At 46.4% G+C, this 17,241-nt stretch overlaps 1 protein-coding gene across 1 annotated transcript in view; it reads left to right on the top strand.

Moving 5' to 3' along the window:
- The window catches only part of GASK1B (golgi associated kinase 1B), a 156,306-nt gene extending 139,879 nt beyond the window's left edge, over positions 1-16,427 (top strand). Inside the window, exon 4 of the mRNA XM_069243268.1 lies at positions 15,212-16,427. Coding sequence (XP_069099369.1) covers positions 15,212-15,419 — 208 coding nt within the window. The 3' untranslated portion in view covers positions 15,420-16,427. The remainder of the gene's footprint in view (positions 1-15,211) is intronic.
- The last annotated feature ends 814 nt before the right edge of the window (positions 16,428-17,241 follow it).

The following is a 17,241-nucleotide window of genomic DNA, read 5'->3' as shown; positions in this document are numbered from 1 at the left end:
TATCTCCACTTAGGAACAAGTTAAACAGTTAATTCATGGGCTTTTTTTAAAATAAAAAGTACAAATCCAATTCATTGATAAAACTGAATTAGTTACAAATATTTTACAAAAGTAATTTTTTTTTCAATTACCTTTAGCCTGCCTAAAGCCTACAGAGGCCCATTTTCCTGAGCTTCCAGTTGTCACCCAGGAGCTGAATAACTCCATGATTAGAAGTGAATTGTCTCCCAGAGCTGAGGTAAAGGCCTTAGGTGTGTGCAGAAGTTGACCTTCCCCTGTCAGGAGCACCTGGGGTGCCCAGCTGCTGACATATCTTCAAAGAACACCTACTTTGTAGCTGGTGGATGTAGTTCACACCTCGGCCAGTTTATATTTTGCCTAACTAGCCATCCAGGCACCAATCGCAGTGGGAGAGGATCTGCCCATGGAACTAGGTACATTTCTGTGGCAACACCTCTAGGGTGAGTATAGGAGCTCTGCACAAGAAAGGAACGGTTCTGCCATGTTGGATTTAGGTAGAGAGAGACAGTGTGGGTTGTTTGCAGTAGGGCACAAAGGAATCACTGCAAAAATGTATGCGGTTACCCATGGGAACTTTTTCTCTTTGCCTTAGGGAGGGGGCAGGAATCACCCCCAAAGACAGGCTATTGTCAGGTATTAATGTGGCACCCCATGGGTACCATCTTCAGAACACTACTGGTCCTGTGGAAGACAAAAGAAGGACTTCACCTGCTGTTGAGACCTGTGTAGAAGACCCTAAACGCCAGACCTGCTCCCACTTGTACCCAAAACAAATAACTGGACTCCAAAGGTCAATTGTCTGACCTCCTGTTAAGCTACAGGGATACAAAAGCTGCAAGAAGACACCTTTCCTGCAATAGATCCTGCTGGTGACTTCTGTTAAAGTGAGTCCTGACAGTACTGTTCTTGTCCCAACTGCAGAAGCTGGGACTTAGAACTTGTCTGTCAGAGGGTGTGGACCAGCGGAGCATGGAGTAGTTTGTGTCTCATCTTCCCTCTGGGCTCCCACCAGCCTTCCAGCACCATGCTGGGCACCAGGACCATGTACGAGCAGCGCAAACAGCAGCGGGAACTTCAGATCCTCCCTCCATGCCTGGGGGAGAGGGGGCCTTTATCCCTACAGCTGCGGTCCCAGCACCGGCATCAAAGCCCCTTTGCTGCGTGCTGGCCTGGTTTGCTCCAGATGGCCATCTTGTGGCGCAGTACCTGCGGCATGCCTGGTCGAGGAAGATGGAGAGATGTGGGCTGTCAGGAGCTCCATCAGACCTGGTGAAATGAGTCAAGATCGCAGCTCAGGGCACTCTACATGTCCCGGACCCAACAGCGCACCTGACACTGGCTACAACATTGTGGCCTTGACAGTGAGCCCGCTGCTAGAGACTACTGCCATCCACCATAAGCTGCCCACATGTCGGTGTCACTGAGGAGGAGCCATGGCATGCCCCCAAAAGCAAACTGCCTGGCCCCAGTGGCAGTACTTGTGACAGCAGTAGGCCCTCTAGTCTCGGCGTTGCCCATGACTGGCCTAACTGGGTGCCCCCTGCACAGTCCAGACTGGGGAGTGGATTGTGAACTCGGAGGGAGCACGCTGTGGTCTGTGCAGCCTCTCAGCGGTAGCCCTGGAGATTGCGACTCTTCCTTTTGGAGCAGTTTGGTCCACAGAGCCAGTCCCAGACATCCTCAGCATAGGAGACCTTCACTTATGCAACCTGGCCCCCCTGCAGACTCTCGGAACTACTGACTGACTGACTTGACCAAGGCACATACAGCACTACCAGGGAGGAGGGACCATCTTCATTCTTCTCTGCCCCATATCATCTGCAGTGGCAGTGCTCCCTGCGGCAGCGCCAGGGTCCCCACTGATTCTTGTTGAGACTTTGTGGTGGGGTGGCCCTGCACTTTGCTGTGACTGGAGTGGTAGCCCCCGATGGACCAGATCACAGCCTGGAACTCTGAGGCCTGGGTAATTGGCCTGTTGGTGGATGACTGCTGCTCCCCTGGGGACAGACTTGTGAGTCGATGCTGCTGCATGAGGTGCGCAGTGGACATACAGCAGAGACCTGTTGGGACCCGGTGGGCAGATCTCATGGCATGGGCAAGACCCCTTGCATGGAAGCCGATAGTGTGTAGACCATCTGTGCCCTTGGAGGGGTGTAGGCCAGTGGGTGGCCTGCCATTTCAATGGGGGCACGCTGCGGATACCACAGCCTTCAGGACCCAACCCTTGATGCCTGCAGTGTGTTTTCATTCTTTCCCTGGGACCGGCCCAACAAGAGACAACGGTGAGTATTGGTGGGGAGAGGCCAGCTTCACTCGGCTCCTCTAAAAGCCCTCTGGTGGGGGAAGCCTTGATCGGCCACAACACTGCAGTGGATGATCACTGTGGGGGAGAGACATGCTCCTACCACCATGGTGGTGGCTCTGTCTGTGGCAGCATTGTGGATCCCTTTGCCCCTTCTGAAATCTCTGCTTCAGGGAGCAGCCCCAAGCTCAGCACAACTCTGTTTCAGTTTTCAGAAACTTTCTGATGCGGGACCAGCATCTCTGCCTGGTGGTGACTCTTGACTTGCCACTCCACTTGCTGTCCCAGACCCTGTGGAAGCCCTGGGGAAACTGAACCCTGATAAGAACCCTAGCTGGGGTCTACAGTGGGGATACCCTCCACTGTATTTGGGATCCCTTGTGCCACTTCACACTTGTGGATCTACGGGCGTTGTGGGCAATCCCACTGTGGCACAACCCTATGATAATGGCAACCTCTTTGCAACAGCCTATGGACTACGTTTTGTGCCACCAACAGCTCTTTGTCGCTGAAGCCTCTGCAGACGGTTGCTATGCCCCATCACAAATCTACAAAAGTAATGATACTTGGACCTACCAAAGACAACCTAGTGACTTCGCTTTGGAGTAAAATGTCTTCAATCGAGATGGAGAGCAGATTCTCCTTCTACTAGCTCAGACAGAGCGTCCATACCAGTGCCTATATAGCAAGACTATATGGATCGCTTTTTGCAGGAAATCCACTTAGAAATAGGCTCCCTCAAATCAGACCTTAAATCATGCATCCAAGAACTTCAGCAGGATGCCTCTGAGAATGGGGGCAGGTGGATGACCTGGAGTGCACAGTTGACTCACCCTTGAAGGACCAGGAGATGCTGTGGCTCACTGTGACAGCACTCGAAGAAGAGTAAGCTGAACTGCAAATGATGGAGGAAGACTTAGAAAACAGAAGCCGCCAAAACAACACCTGCATCAGGTGTTGCCGAAGGGGGCAGAGGGTAACAACATCATGGCATTCACTACTGAGCTTTTGCAGTGATCTGTGACGATGAAGATGCTCCCCTCCCAGGGCTGGGTAGGGCCATTAGGTGGCCTCTGAAATGGGCACACTGACTTCATCCCTTACATTCTGATGCAAATCCATTTCTTTACAGACAAAGAAGCTATCATATGGGTCTCCAGGAACAAGGCTGACCTGGTCTTCCATGGCCACACTATCCAGCTTTTTCAAGATCTTCCCTTGTTACCCTGCACCACAGGTGGGACTTCAATCCTATCACTGATAAATTGCCAGAGCTGAACATTTTCTCCCTATGGGGCCATGCCTTTGCTATCTTGTTTTCCTAGGAGGGGAGGCGACACACCATCTGGTTTGTAACGGACGAGAAGAATCTCCTGTGACTACCAGCTGATTCTGAAGGCTGAAACCTGTTGCCACCCCTCTCCACAAACAGAGAGGCTCTCTGTTTCATCTGGACCACAGTGTTGTCTCGCCGCTCGGACAAACGCCGCAAGAATTCTGACTCCAAGGAGGCCAAATGTGACATTATTCAAAATCTTCAAAATATGGGAAAGAGCTCCTCTAGGGCTCCGTCCACCACTGACTCCTTGTAACACAGAGTCTCTCCTGTAATATTGCCTCCACTGGGGAGGGGAGGAAGGCGAGGACCACACGACCTTCACGGTTGATACACCCTGAATGCCGCAGCAAACTTGCCAGAATGACTACACACCTGAGAGACGCACTAGCTAGTGTTGCCTGCCCACAAAATATGGCATAGGAATCTGACCTGACTGGCTAATGGAGATACAGACCAACGTCAACTCCCTTTCGAAGAGGGGACTTCATTTTCCTCCTGACTTGTCTTCAGGCATCCATGGACCTTGACCCTAGCCCACACCAGTTATGGGGATCTGGGGTACCTGGATGACTGTGCTAATATGACTGCTCATCTGCTGTGTCTGGTGGTCCACCATCTCCAATTGGCCTGACAAACTTTCCTGATGCTCTCCCACCTCCCCTGCCTTGACTCATTCCAAAGGAGAGTGACTCCTTCTGCCAAGACCGTTACCTCTACACTCTGGCCCTGCCAGAAATTGAATCAACCTGTTAGGCCCTCTTGGCCTTTTGTTGTTTGTTTCTTTCCCTTGCCTCCCAATCCCTTTTGGTGGGATGCCTCTCTGGGGGAAGTAGACCCACTATCCTCTGGCTCATGCTGCACACTACCATACACCAGTGGACACTATGTAGATACTGGACCCCACAATTTCCTCACAGTGTCAGCTACACTTTGTCAGGGCTTCCACCGCAGTGCCAGGCCCTTAAATGGGTGGGGATGCCTTCTCACTGCATCACTTGGAATACACCCTCCTGGGGACCTACATGCACACACTTGATGACATAGCAATTGCACCCTCTGCCCTGGGTTATGACCACTACATACCACACTAAACTACTCTCGCTTAACACCTGGGGCCTGCACTCACCTAATAAGCATAACCAGGTCTGGTGTTATCTAGTTCCACAGGATCCCAATGTCATCTTTCACCGGGAAACACACCTCCTGCGGGAGGATTGCTGTGGTGTCACATCCGAAATACCCACTTCGGTATCATGTGCAAGGAGGGTTTCTGCTTCAGTGTCCTAAAAATGGTTAGGGACAAGGACAGCAGCTAACTGAAACTGTCCATTCAAAGGGGTTCACAACCACTGACTCTTCTTAATGTTTATGCCTCCAACTATTGGCAGGATTCCTACCTTAGGGACCCTCTGGGAGAACAGCTGATAAATGATAGAGGTGACCTTGTGGTGGATGGCGATGTGAACCTGGTGTAGGACCCTGAGCTCGATCGTAGTGCTGCCTCCTTCAAGGATACAGGGGCTATGTCTTCCGCACTCAAACAAAACATGACCTTACAGATTTGAGGTTAGTGGGCGTGTGGCATTACAGAAACCCTGACACACAAGATTACTCTTTCTACTCACATCCACACCTTCTACTCCCACATCTCACTTTCAGTGAGACATCTGTGCTTTCATTTGGGGGCTAAACGCCTCAGGCTTTCAAAATCTGTATTGATGCTTCTCAGGGACAGGTTGGGACTAGCCTTCCTCAGTATCCGATCTTCATTAAATCTTTGAATGGGTGGCACGTGAAAGTGAGAAACATTGCTCCCCCCCCCCCCGGCGCCTGGCTTGGTTCCCCAAATGGGCCAGACCCAGAAGTGCATACCTAGCTACTCCCATAAAGACTGTCCTTGAAATCTGGGATAAGATAACGCTTAGAATAGGCCTCACCACATTTTCCTCTCCTAAAACCCCACTCGCTCACAATCCAAACTGTACACTGGCCTTTGAGCCCAACACATCTATCAGGTGCTCCGGCACACTGCGCAGCTACGGTTGCACATGTATCAATCGCAGTGGTAGGATGAAAATACCGAGACCATCCCACAAAAGTAATGGGAAACACTCTAGTGCGACATTCCCAAATCTTACAGAATCATGACACAGTGCAAGACAGCTTACAAACTCATGCCAGGGTGGTTCTACATGCAGATCTGCCTTCCTACCATCTACTCTGCTACCTCTGACCTCCGCTGGTATTGCAGTGTGACCCCCGGGGACTTTTGCCACATCTGGTGGTAATGATCTCTCATCACTACATATTGGAAAGAGGTCCTCTGCCATACCAAAGGCACGGCAGGGTTCCCCTTCCCAACATCTACATTACAAACTTTTCGGGAATCCAAGCACTCCTTACTCTGGAGGCGATGAAATGCTCAAACTGTGCCTTATTAGTCACATGCTAAGCACTGCAAAACAGCTCATAACGTTACACTGGAAGAAACCCACTTCCCCACCCATCGGCCAGTGGTTCACGCACCTCAGGGCATGTCATGTCCATGGAGCTTCTTTCTCATAAGGTAGCCCATACTGATGCTAAGTTCACTCGCATGTGGCAACTGCTGCTTGACTACTTTACCGGCCTGATATTATACCTGCTTCACGCCGCTTGGCTCAGAGCACTACAGCTCTTTGAACAGTCGTCCCCCTGCAATAGCGAGGCTGATGCACTGGTGTTGGCATCATGTCCTTCGTACACCCTGTCCATCCTGTCTCCCCTTTCTAAGTCCGAACATAGAGGGCTTTGCAGGGAACAACACAAGGCAGTATCTGATTAATGCTGAGGTCTACCTTCTCACAGACTTAGGACTTTGCCCACTCAGATCTTTCCCACCTTCATCAACGAGTGCACCTGGACCCAGCGCTACAGCAACCTGCCACCGTCGAGCTCTCCTTTGGATCCAACATGCAACTTACCCCACCAACAGCTCATCAACCACAATTTTTCCTCCAGAAAATGTGTAAGTCTGATGGTAACTCTTTGGCCATGATCAACCTAGTCCTGGTGTCCGACCCGTGCTCCATCACAGTTGGGCTTTGTCCCTGTCAAGCATGACCAGCTGCCCATGGTCGGCACTTTGCATTTTTTGGCTCTCTTTTTGTTTAAAAATTCATATATTGGAAAATTTTCATTTTGGTGTCTTTTTGTCCACTAAAATATTCTCAGATTCTCTACTTTTATAAATTGAAGCACAATTTTATTGTTTTTGTGTTTTGGCTTTTTAACTGTTTTGGTGATTCTAAGTGCTTTCCACTTTTTCTTACGTAAGGTTGTCTTCTCTGTGACATAGCTACTAGCAGCTGTGCTCAGATTTAAATTACTGAAACCTTCACTGGACCTAACAAGAATAATTCCATTATTACTTGTGATGGACTACAATCCACTCCAACTAATAATCAATTTTTTCACACTCACTAAAATATGTTACACATTATTTGTTTCTGCATTTCGTAATACAAACACGGGCTCACTGAGCCATCATTCTGTTTCACTGTTCGTTTCCCTCTTCCCATGGGAAGGTCCAAAGTGCTAGTTTTATTTACCTGAAGCAAACAGAATTATCAACTAGCAGGTGATTTCTGTTTCAAAGTAGCTTAACTTCAAGGACTTATGAACTCCGGGTGCAAGACACAAATATGTTTTTGCACCTTAATGACACTAAGGTGTGCAAAAATATTTATCTATGCCTCTAAATAACAGATTGCGATTCATTGAAATAGCATCTGCTTGTGTATATTGGGAAACCTGAACAAACTACTGCAGAAAATGTGTTATGTTTTTGAAGTTTTATTAGTGAGTTTTCGACCTTGATATTGAACTGTATTCAGGGACCTTTTGAGTGTTTTTTTTTTTTTACTCACTGTGCACCTGAGAAATGTTGGGTTGATTGTTGCAGTTAGGGAGGTAAACACATCCATTACTCCCAAATTTAGTGGATGTGCAGGAAAGGGGATTTTTCCTCATTGAGAAATGTTTTCCACGTGGAGAAAAAAAAGGAAACGTCATTTGTACATTGACGCTAAAGTTAAGGGTGAGTGAGGTCATGAGAAGTGCATAGGTAACCACACCTGGCCAATTTCCGGTTTTTTTTCAATTCTGCTTTTGGAATGTAGCCATTCATGCTGCACTTTGTGAACGCAAGTATATGCGTGGTGTGTGACATTAGACTATTACTAAAGTAAAGTAAGTAGCTTTCTTTGGGGAGATGATATAGGTTTGACAGTTGACACACGCGTACATTTTAACGATAATTCGACAAGTGTCAATGTAGTAGTAGCTGTTCTGTTTTTCTGTAGTTTTCTCTATTTTACTGGTTTTAATAATAACAACGATGACTGTTTATTTAGTGCGCACCACGAAATTAATTGTTCCATTTCTATCCAGTGTGGACTCCAGTTACACCTTAACTCAGTAAATACCTCAGAAAGCGCTTTGTTAGTGATATGGTTGCTGGCAAGGACTTCTGCCATATTTAGAGGATGAGCCAGTAATACGGGGAATGCCGGTTAAAAGCATTGTTTCTGACAGTAATGGTTGCATGTCTTCTCCAGGGTCAGAAAGCTCTCGGAGTCATCTTTGAAAACTGCTTTATCAGGTGCAGGATTACTGTTTCACGTCCCTTAAATTACCGTAAATATTGGTAATAAGGTAGAATGGTGAAAATGGAAAGTAACTAGTATACTGACTTTTCTCTGCACTCTACTACTCTTTTGTACTCTGCACTGTTACTAGCAACATATACATGAAGACCTTATTGTAGGAAAGTACCATCTTGTCTGGCATGTTACCCCCATTTTTTACTTGTGTGTCAGTTTGTTTTTGCCTGTCACACTGGGATCCTGCTAGCCAGGACCCCGGTGCTCATAGTTGTGGCCTGAATGTGTTCCCTGTGTGGTGCCTAACTGTGTCACTGAGGCTCTGCTAACCAGAACCTCAGTGCTTATGCTCTCTCTGTCTTTAAAATGGTCACTGCAGGCTAGTGACCATTTTTACCAATTCTGATTGGCACACTGAAACACCCTTATAATTCCCTAGTATATGGTACCTAGGTACTCAGAGTATTGGGGTTCCAAGAGATCCCTATGGGCTCCAGCTTTTCTTTTGCCACCCATAGGGAGCTCAGACAATTCTTACACAGGACTGCCACTGCAGCCTGAGTGAAATAACGTCCATGTTATTTCACGGCCATTTTACACTGCACTTAAGTAACTTATAAGTCACCTATATGTCTAACCCTCACTTAGTGAAGGTTAGGTGCAAAGTTACTAAGTGTGAGGGCACCCTGGCACTAGCCAAGGTACTTCCACATGGTTCATGGCAATTTCCCCGGACTTTGTGAGTGCGGGGGCATCATTAAATGCGTGCACTACATTTAGGTCAATACCTATATGTAGCTTCACAATGGTAACTCTGTATATGGCCATATAACATGTCTAAGATCATGGAATTGTCCCCCCCATGCCTAATCTGGTATTGGGGTACCAATCCCATGCATCCAGCATGGACCCCGGGTACTGCCAAACCAGCTCTCTGGGGTATTCACTGCAGCTACCACTGCTGCCAACCCACAGACAGGTTTCTGCCCTCCTGGGGTCTGGGCAACCCAGTCCCAGGAAGGCAGAACAAAGGATTTCGGTGTTAAGGGCTAGGGCGGAGTAGCCTCCCCCAGCCTCTGGAAATCCGTAGAAGGGCACAGATGGTGCCCTCCTTGCATAAGCCAGTCTACACCGGTTTAGGGATCCCCCAGCCCCTGCTCTGGTGCGAAACTGGACAAAGGAAAGGGGAGTGACCACTCCCCTGTCCATCACCACCCCAGGGGTGGTGCCCAGAGCTCCTCCAATGTGTCCCAGACCTCTGCCATCTTGAATGCAGAGGTGTGAGGGCACAATGGAGGCCTCTGAGTTGCCAGTGCCATCAGGTGACATCAGAGACCACTCCTGATAGGTGCTTACCTGACTAGGTGGCCAATCCTCCTCTGAGGGCTATTTAGGGTCTCTCCTGTGGGCTTCTCATCAGATAACGAATGCAAGAGCTCACCAGAGTTCCTCTGCATTTCCCTCTTCGACTTCTGCCAAGGATCGACCGCTGACTGCTCCAGAATGCCTGCAAAGCTGCAACAAAGTAGTAAGAAGACTACCAGCGACATTGTAGCACCTAATCCTGCCAGCTTTCTTGACTGTTTCCTGGTGGAATGCTCTGGGGGCTGTCTGCCTTCACCCTGCACTGGAAGCCAAGAAGAAATCTCCAGTGGGTCGACGGAATCTTCCCCCTGCTAACGCAGGCACCAAACTTCTGCTTCACCGGTCCTCTGGGTTCCCTCTCAACCTGGCGAGCGTGGTCCCTGGAACACAGGAGATGGATCTATGTGACCACGACAGTCCAGCAGTCCATCTGTCCAAATTTGGTGGAGGTAAGTCCTTGCCTCCCCATGCCAGGCAGTAATCCTGTGTACTGCGTGAACTGCCACAGCTAGGGCTTCTGTGCACTTTTGCAAGGAATCCTTCATGCACAGCACAGCTAAGGTCCCCAGCACTCCGTCCTGCATTGCTCAACTCGCTGAGTTGACCACCGGCTTCGTAGAACCCTCCTTTGTATGGTTGAGACGACCGCCGTGCTCAGTTTTCTTGAACCCGTGTTCAAGTACTTCTGCGGGTGCTGCCTGCTTCTACATGGGCTCTCTGTGTTGCTGAGAGCCCCCTCTGTCTCCTCCTCCAAGGGGCAATCCTGGTCCTTCCTGGGCCCGGGCAGCACCCATTTTCTTCAACTGCGACCTTTGCTGCTAGCAAGGCTAGTTTGGAGTCTTTCTGCAAGGAAACAACTCTGCATCCTGCAGCACTCCGTGGGACATCTTCAGTGCAAAGGAGAAGTTCCTGGCATCTTCCGTTGTTGCACAATCTTCAGCTTCTTCCACCCGGAGGCAGCCATTTTGCACCTTCATCTGGAATTTAGTGGGCTCCTGCCTCCCCGGACACTTTCGTGACCATTGGACTTGGTCCCCTTCCTTTACAGGTCCTCAGGTCCAGGAATCCGTCTTCAGTGCTTTGCAGTCAGTTGTGGTCTTTGAAGAATCCCCTATCATGAGTTTAGTGTGTTTCTGGGGAAGTAGGGTCACTTTACTCCTACTTTTCAGGGTCTTGGGGTGGGGTATATTGGACACCCTTAGGGTTTTCTTACACTCCTAGTGACCCTCTACACACTAAACTAGGCCTGGGGTCCCTAAGTGATTTGCATTCCACTTTCTTAGTATATGGTTTGTGTTGCCCCTAGGCCTATTGCATCCTATTGTATTCTACAGTGTTTGCACTACTTTTCCAACTGTTTACTTACCTGATTTTGGTTTGTGTGTATATTTTGTGTATTTTACTTACCTCCTAAGGGAGTATATCCTCTGAGATATTTTTGGCACATTGCTACTAAAATAAAGTACCTTTATTTTTAGTAACTCTGAGTATTGTGATTCTTATGATATAGTGCTATATGATATAAGTGGTATAGTAGGAGCTTTGCATGTCTCCTAGTTCAGCCTAAGCTGCTCTGCTATAGCTACCTCTATCAGCCTAAGATGCTATAACACTACTAATCTACTAATAACGGATAACTGGACCTGGCACAAGGTGTAAGTAGCATCATGTACCCACTGTAAGTCAGGCCAGCCTCCTACACTTATCAACTGTTTTATCAGTTTCAGAAGGATGCCCTGTTAGGACTTAGACATGTATGTAACTTGAAGTTTTATAGACAGGCATGTAACATATTGAGCTACTTTTATAACCGCATATTTAATGTTTCTAGTGGTATCTTTAAACTTACTTATTGGTCTTCTTACAGCTCGTTAGATAGAACCCTAATGGAGGTAACATTACTATGAAACATGATGTTGGAAGTGAAGTTACCAGCTTTGTTATTGATTGGGCTGGTACCATCATGCTTTTGCAATGGAGTATTTATTCTTCACAACATTTTTAAAAAAGATTGGCTGTTTTCATTTGTTCAGGGCCAATAGAAAATAATTTATGTTTCCACGCCACCCCAAGACAGACATTTGCTGTCATGTGTTGTCTACTGTAATTAGTGCATTTGCTTGAATGCCTTTTCTGCTGTAAAAGAGCCCCTGTTACCTTTAAGTATCCTACCGCCCTAACGTAAAGACTATGAGGAGTGATAGTGAGCAACCAATTGAATTTCATCTCTTCTTCATTGTGTATCCTTCTTTATTCCTTCTCCAAGATAGGATCATGTTGACATCCCTCTGTGGTCGGCAGTTTTCACAAAACAATAACATTCTAGAAAACAGCACAGAACATGACATTTAGCTAACATTACTTCCTACCAGAAACTAAAGCCCATTGTTAAACTTTCAGTTATAATCACAAGGAAGTACAAAACTAGCAGAATGTGAAAGCAATAGATTTCCACTGTGAGCTTTTCAAAAGAACAGCTAATAAAAAAGTGTTTGCAAAAGATTTTCAATGAAGTCAGCCTAACATTTCAAGATTGTGCTTCTGGAAAAATACTAAAACATAGGCCGTTTTACTAATGCTAATATATGAAGAATAAAACAATTTTAATAATAATGTCACATCATTAGTTTTGTTCATTAATATTAATCATCTTTTGCCAGTACATGTAGTTATAATTCATTAAAATTAATTTTCACAGTCATTTATCTTTACACATAGAACTCAAAGTAGCAGACACGTCAGCCACATTTTAAGTATGTACGTTTAATTTTTCTAACACGCGTTTCTCTAATTAAGCTATTTTAGTACACGTTATGTGTTACGTTTTGGTTACTCATTTTTCTACTAATAATCTTTGCTCTCTCTTGATTAAAATAAAACACATTGTTTACACACCAAAATGTAGTACAACACACTGCAATGTCAGATTCAGACATGGCTGTAATCCTGTGTACAATATTCTTTGAGTCTCTCCACACTTCATTACCTTCCCATTTCTAAGGAAATTCCCCAGAACAAGACACTAATAAGGCAGAGTTGTAGTTCACCATGAAGTCCCTCAAGGAGTATATGTGCGCAAGAGTTCAGTTCACTTTCATCCATGTATGCACCCAGTTAAAATCTAAAATATGTTCCACAGAATGCAGTGTGCTTCGTCACTCTCTTGTTCCAATCAGTTTTAAGCCATGTGATTACATGTGCTTTTTTCCTTGCAGTGGAGGTCGTGCTGGTCATGTGCATTCAGCAGTCCCACTCCTTCAGCTGCAGCACTCAAACTGTAGGGCCATGGAGGTAACCACGCTCAGAACTGGTGGGTCACATAGCAACACTGATCTTCAGCATTAGTAGCCATTCTCTAGCTTGGGTGCAGACAGGGCGCTGATATGGCAGATGTGGCCTATTGGCTGATCATGAACATTAGGCTGCATTTGGCAGTTGCTGCTTCTGGGATGATCAGGCTTCCAGGCTTAGTAGCAATGAAATATCCAGATTCCAACATTGGCAGTGACAGCATCAGTCTTTCTGTTCCATGGTAGGCTGCTGGTCATACATGATGCTTGCACTTTTAGAAGTCTTGGTCCAGTTGCTGACAAGAACCACATAAAAGAGACACGCAGACCTTTCTACACATGAGTCATTCCTGGATTTGCTCTCTCATAGTTGCTTGCTTTCTCTGGATGATATGCATGGTAGAAATATGTTATGTAGCCCTAATGAACATCACATTATTCCCACTTCTGTACATAATTATGTGCACCACAGCTGTAAAGAGACACAGTAATAGAAAAAGAAGAAGCACTCTTTGAGATTCAGTTCTTGCACGTCATTTCAGCTCAAAAATACTTTTGCACGAGAAAATTATGAGATTGGTTCAGGCATAACAAAATAGGAAACCTTGTGTATTAACCTGTTAGGTGCGGGCGTCGGCCACTGGCCGACGCCCACACACCCTCCCTGGTGCGGGTCACGACCAGTGGCCGACACCAGGAAGGGTATCAATAAATCCTCGGGTGCGTCGCACCCGAGGATTTTTTTTTTTTAAACCCCCCCCGGGAGACACGGAAGCTTCCGTGTCTCCCCCCGCCCCCCCACCCGCCCCTTTGTGACGTCAGCGCGCCTCGCGGCGCGCTGACGTTGCAAAGGTGTTTTCCCCATCAAAGCAGGAAGCAGCCTTGCGGCCGCTTCCTGCTTTGATGGGGAAAACGGCCTTTCTCACGTTCGGGAAGGCCTCGTAAGAAAGGGGAGACACTCCCCTTTCTTACGAGGCCTTCCTGAAAGTGTTTCCTGGCCCCCCGGTCGCAGCTGTGCTGCGATCGGGGGCCAGGAAACACTTTCAGGTATCCTGGCCCCCCGATCGCAGCACACCTGCGATCGGGGGGCCAGGAAACACTTTGAAAAGGCCTCGTAAGAAAGGGGAGACTCTCCCCTTTCTTACGAGGCCTTCTCAAAGTGTTTCTGGCCCCCGATCGCAGCACATTTTGTAGGTTTGCGCCGTTTTGCGTCAAAAAGCGGCGCAAATGCGGCGCTAAAAAAAAGTATAAATACGGGCCTATAGATCATATTTAGAGGAGGGTAAGTTCAGTGAAGCTCCAAGATGTTTGTTAATTATATATTTAGGGTCATATGATTGAATTGCGCACACTGCCTTGCTTCGATGTGCACCCAGATGGAATAGATGGCAATGGTACAGTAATCAATTTTCCGTTTCACAGGGCCGAGAGGGTGTCGTGATGGTGGGTACATAGTTCAGGGCATGTTAAATGTATAAAGTGACATAGTTCCACACGTAACATAGTCGGAGTTGCAGAGTCACCACCATTACATTGGATTACGGTTTCCGTGCTTATAATGCTATGGCTGGATGGTTGCTGCTAACGTTGCCATGTCCTGTTAGTACTTGCAAAGTATGAACTACATTATACATGAAAGGCATAACAAGAATTTGATATTATACAGGGAAGACATTACTAAAACTATGTCATATGCACGTTCAGCATACAGGTGAGATGTTTGGCAGGAAACAAGTGCGGGAGTAGGTGAAGGAGGGAGGATGCTCCCATCATGGTGTTAAAAGAGGTGGGGACACCTGGGGTAGGTTTTCCTTCTAATGAAATTAATCTAATTTGTATTATTTCATGGAGTTTTCAAATATATGTATTTATTTTAATGAGTCTTGTTATGGCCAATTTTTTTATTCAGTTTGCTGAATTCTTGTAAAGTTGCTTCAGTGATGCCAAAGAGGATGAGTGACCAATCGATGTCACGTCCTTTGACGTCATAATGTATGTAAATTAGAGGAACCTTACATTTTCCCCTCTCTGCCCGGGCACAAATAACAGGAGGATAAGGTCTGTCCTCAAATGCTTCACATCTGGTTCTTTTTCTTTGTCTTATGCAGCCCTACAAGCCCCTGTATAATAGCAAGCATTCTAATGTTATGACATTTTAAACATCACGGTGTTAGAAGGTAGGCGGAACGTGTTTTTTACTTGTTTAACAACGTTGTTGGACGAGTGCTTATACTTTTTTGTTCCATTTCAGGTTGCCCGAATCTGCGGTGTCTGTACTGAAAAGTCAGCATTTACGAGAGAAACTTCTACAGTCGTTCTTTCTTGACAAAGTTTACTGGGACAGTCAAGGAGGTCGCCAGGGGATCGAAAAACTTATTGATGTGATAGAGAGGAGGGCCAAAATTCTTCTAACCTACATCAACGCGCATGGAATCAAAGTCATGCGCATGAATGACTGAAGGCAGCAGAGTTATAGGTGACGCACACAGTGACGTCCTCCATTGTTAATAACTGTTGCAGCAGACTTTACCCTATCACGACAGGAAGTGCAGCAGAGCGCTGCATAGCCGTTCCTGAACAGCACAACCACGACGGAGCACGCGATGCCTTCTCTCACAGGCTCTTATATTTGTGGAACAATGTATTGAGCAAACGGATCAAACATGACACAACAGTGTATACCGTTAACAGGCCCATTTAAAGTCATTCTTTGCTTTCCATACTGACAAATGTTTGTGGTAAACGCATCTTTTTTCTGGGTCTCCTATACCACAGTATCGCACTTTGTTCTTTCACTCGTGAAGTGCGCGTGAGGACGGCAAGGAACTGTAAGTTTTACACAAACTGTTTTATAATTCTCACCATTGAAGGGTGCGAGCTTGGCCTATGTTGCTACACATTGTTACTAAATCTGCAATGTTACATTCCCGGGGTCTTCTATATTTTTTCTCCACTTAACCACAAAAATATATCGTCGTCCTGTTAGAGGCGGCGTGTGTATTAGTTTTACAGGTACATTTGTGTTATCCTGTAGGAGCAACGTTTGAAATTTTGTGTATTACACGTTCTTTGTCATACTGAAATGAAAACTCGCAACATGTTTTCTCTTCGAGGAAAGCAACAGGGATTTTCTGGCGCACGTGATATTTATTCTGATTGTCAGATTCCGAATGTAAATTGCAGCCAGTGGAAAAAAAATCTTCAGAAATGTAAGAAATGGGTCAAAAGTGTACGGGAAATTCCTTTTGTGATTACAGCAGCTTGGTATGACAACTGGCTGTTCACTCAGGGCTTTGTGTAAACGTCCCAGGAATGTAGTGTTGGTTGTCCAGATTTCACAGCATCCTGTGTTAGCCAGTGGAGAAGCACAATATGTTAAACTGAATATGATTTTGTACATGCTGATAGCAAGCCAGAAGTCACTTTTCTACAAAATAAACAAGGTGACCACCGCGCTAGAAACACAACGAGGCCTGCAAACTATGTTCTTTGTGTGAATTTGGTTTAAGTGTGCAGGTTTTGTGGTTTATTGCAGCGCCGTGTTAAATATGTTAAGCTTGGACGGTTCATTCTTGACATTTAACTAAGAGAAGTGAGTGGTGGATTATTGTGCGCGCGCACACGAGTCTGAGTGTGAGAAAGAGAGAGGGGAACAGGGCCAGCGAGACAGAGAACGGAAGAGAAGATTTAGAGTGAGTGAAAGGGGATTAGTGTGCATGCTTTAAACAATAGGCGATATTGTCTGGCTAAATGCCCGTATCAGCGAAGATCAAGCTCTCGATGGGCGGGAGTCAGCTTCAAAGTTAAGGGGGTGCAAATTGCAAGTTTTTTTCCAAACGTTCCGTATTTGACATGAATGCTAGATACGTCCACAATTTGCTTTCTCAGTATGTATTTCTTTCACGTTAAAAGCTTTACTTACACGACCATTTAAGACGGGTTAAAAATAAGTTTGCCATCATCGATACAGTTACAAATTCTCAATGACCATGGAGCATCGATTTGCAGCACCTGCCAGCAGGAAAGATTACTAGTGTGCAGGGAAAGCTACGCGAGGGTGCAGTCCGCAGGATGTATGCAACATTTTGCTCGTGTGATAAACACTCCGCACAACTTTACAGTGGCTGCTGCAAATGTCCTTCAAAGTGATTCCTCAGCAAGGCTCAGCTCAAGGTCGGCAAACTCTTAAATTTTGTCAGAAAGTAATCGCCGAAGAAATTCGTCATTTTCCACTTATTAATGTCAAAGTAAGTCGTATTTCCACTGTGCAAGTTAACCTTC

Source organism: Pleurodeles waltl, chromosome 1_2, assembly GCF_031143425.1.
Source record: "Pleurodeles waltl isolate 20211129_DDA chromosome 1_2, aPleWal1.hap1.20221129, whole genome shotgun sequence".
NCBI classification, from domain to species: Eukaryota; Metazoa; Chordata; class Amphibia; order Caudata; family Salamandridae; genus Pleurodeles; species Pleurodeles waltl.
This window is presented reverse-complemented; position numbering and strand designations above follow the sequence as displayed.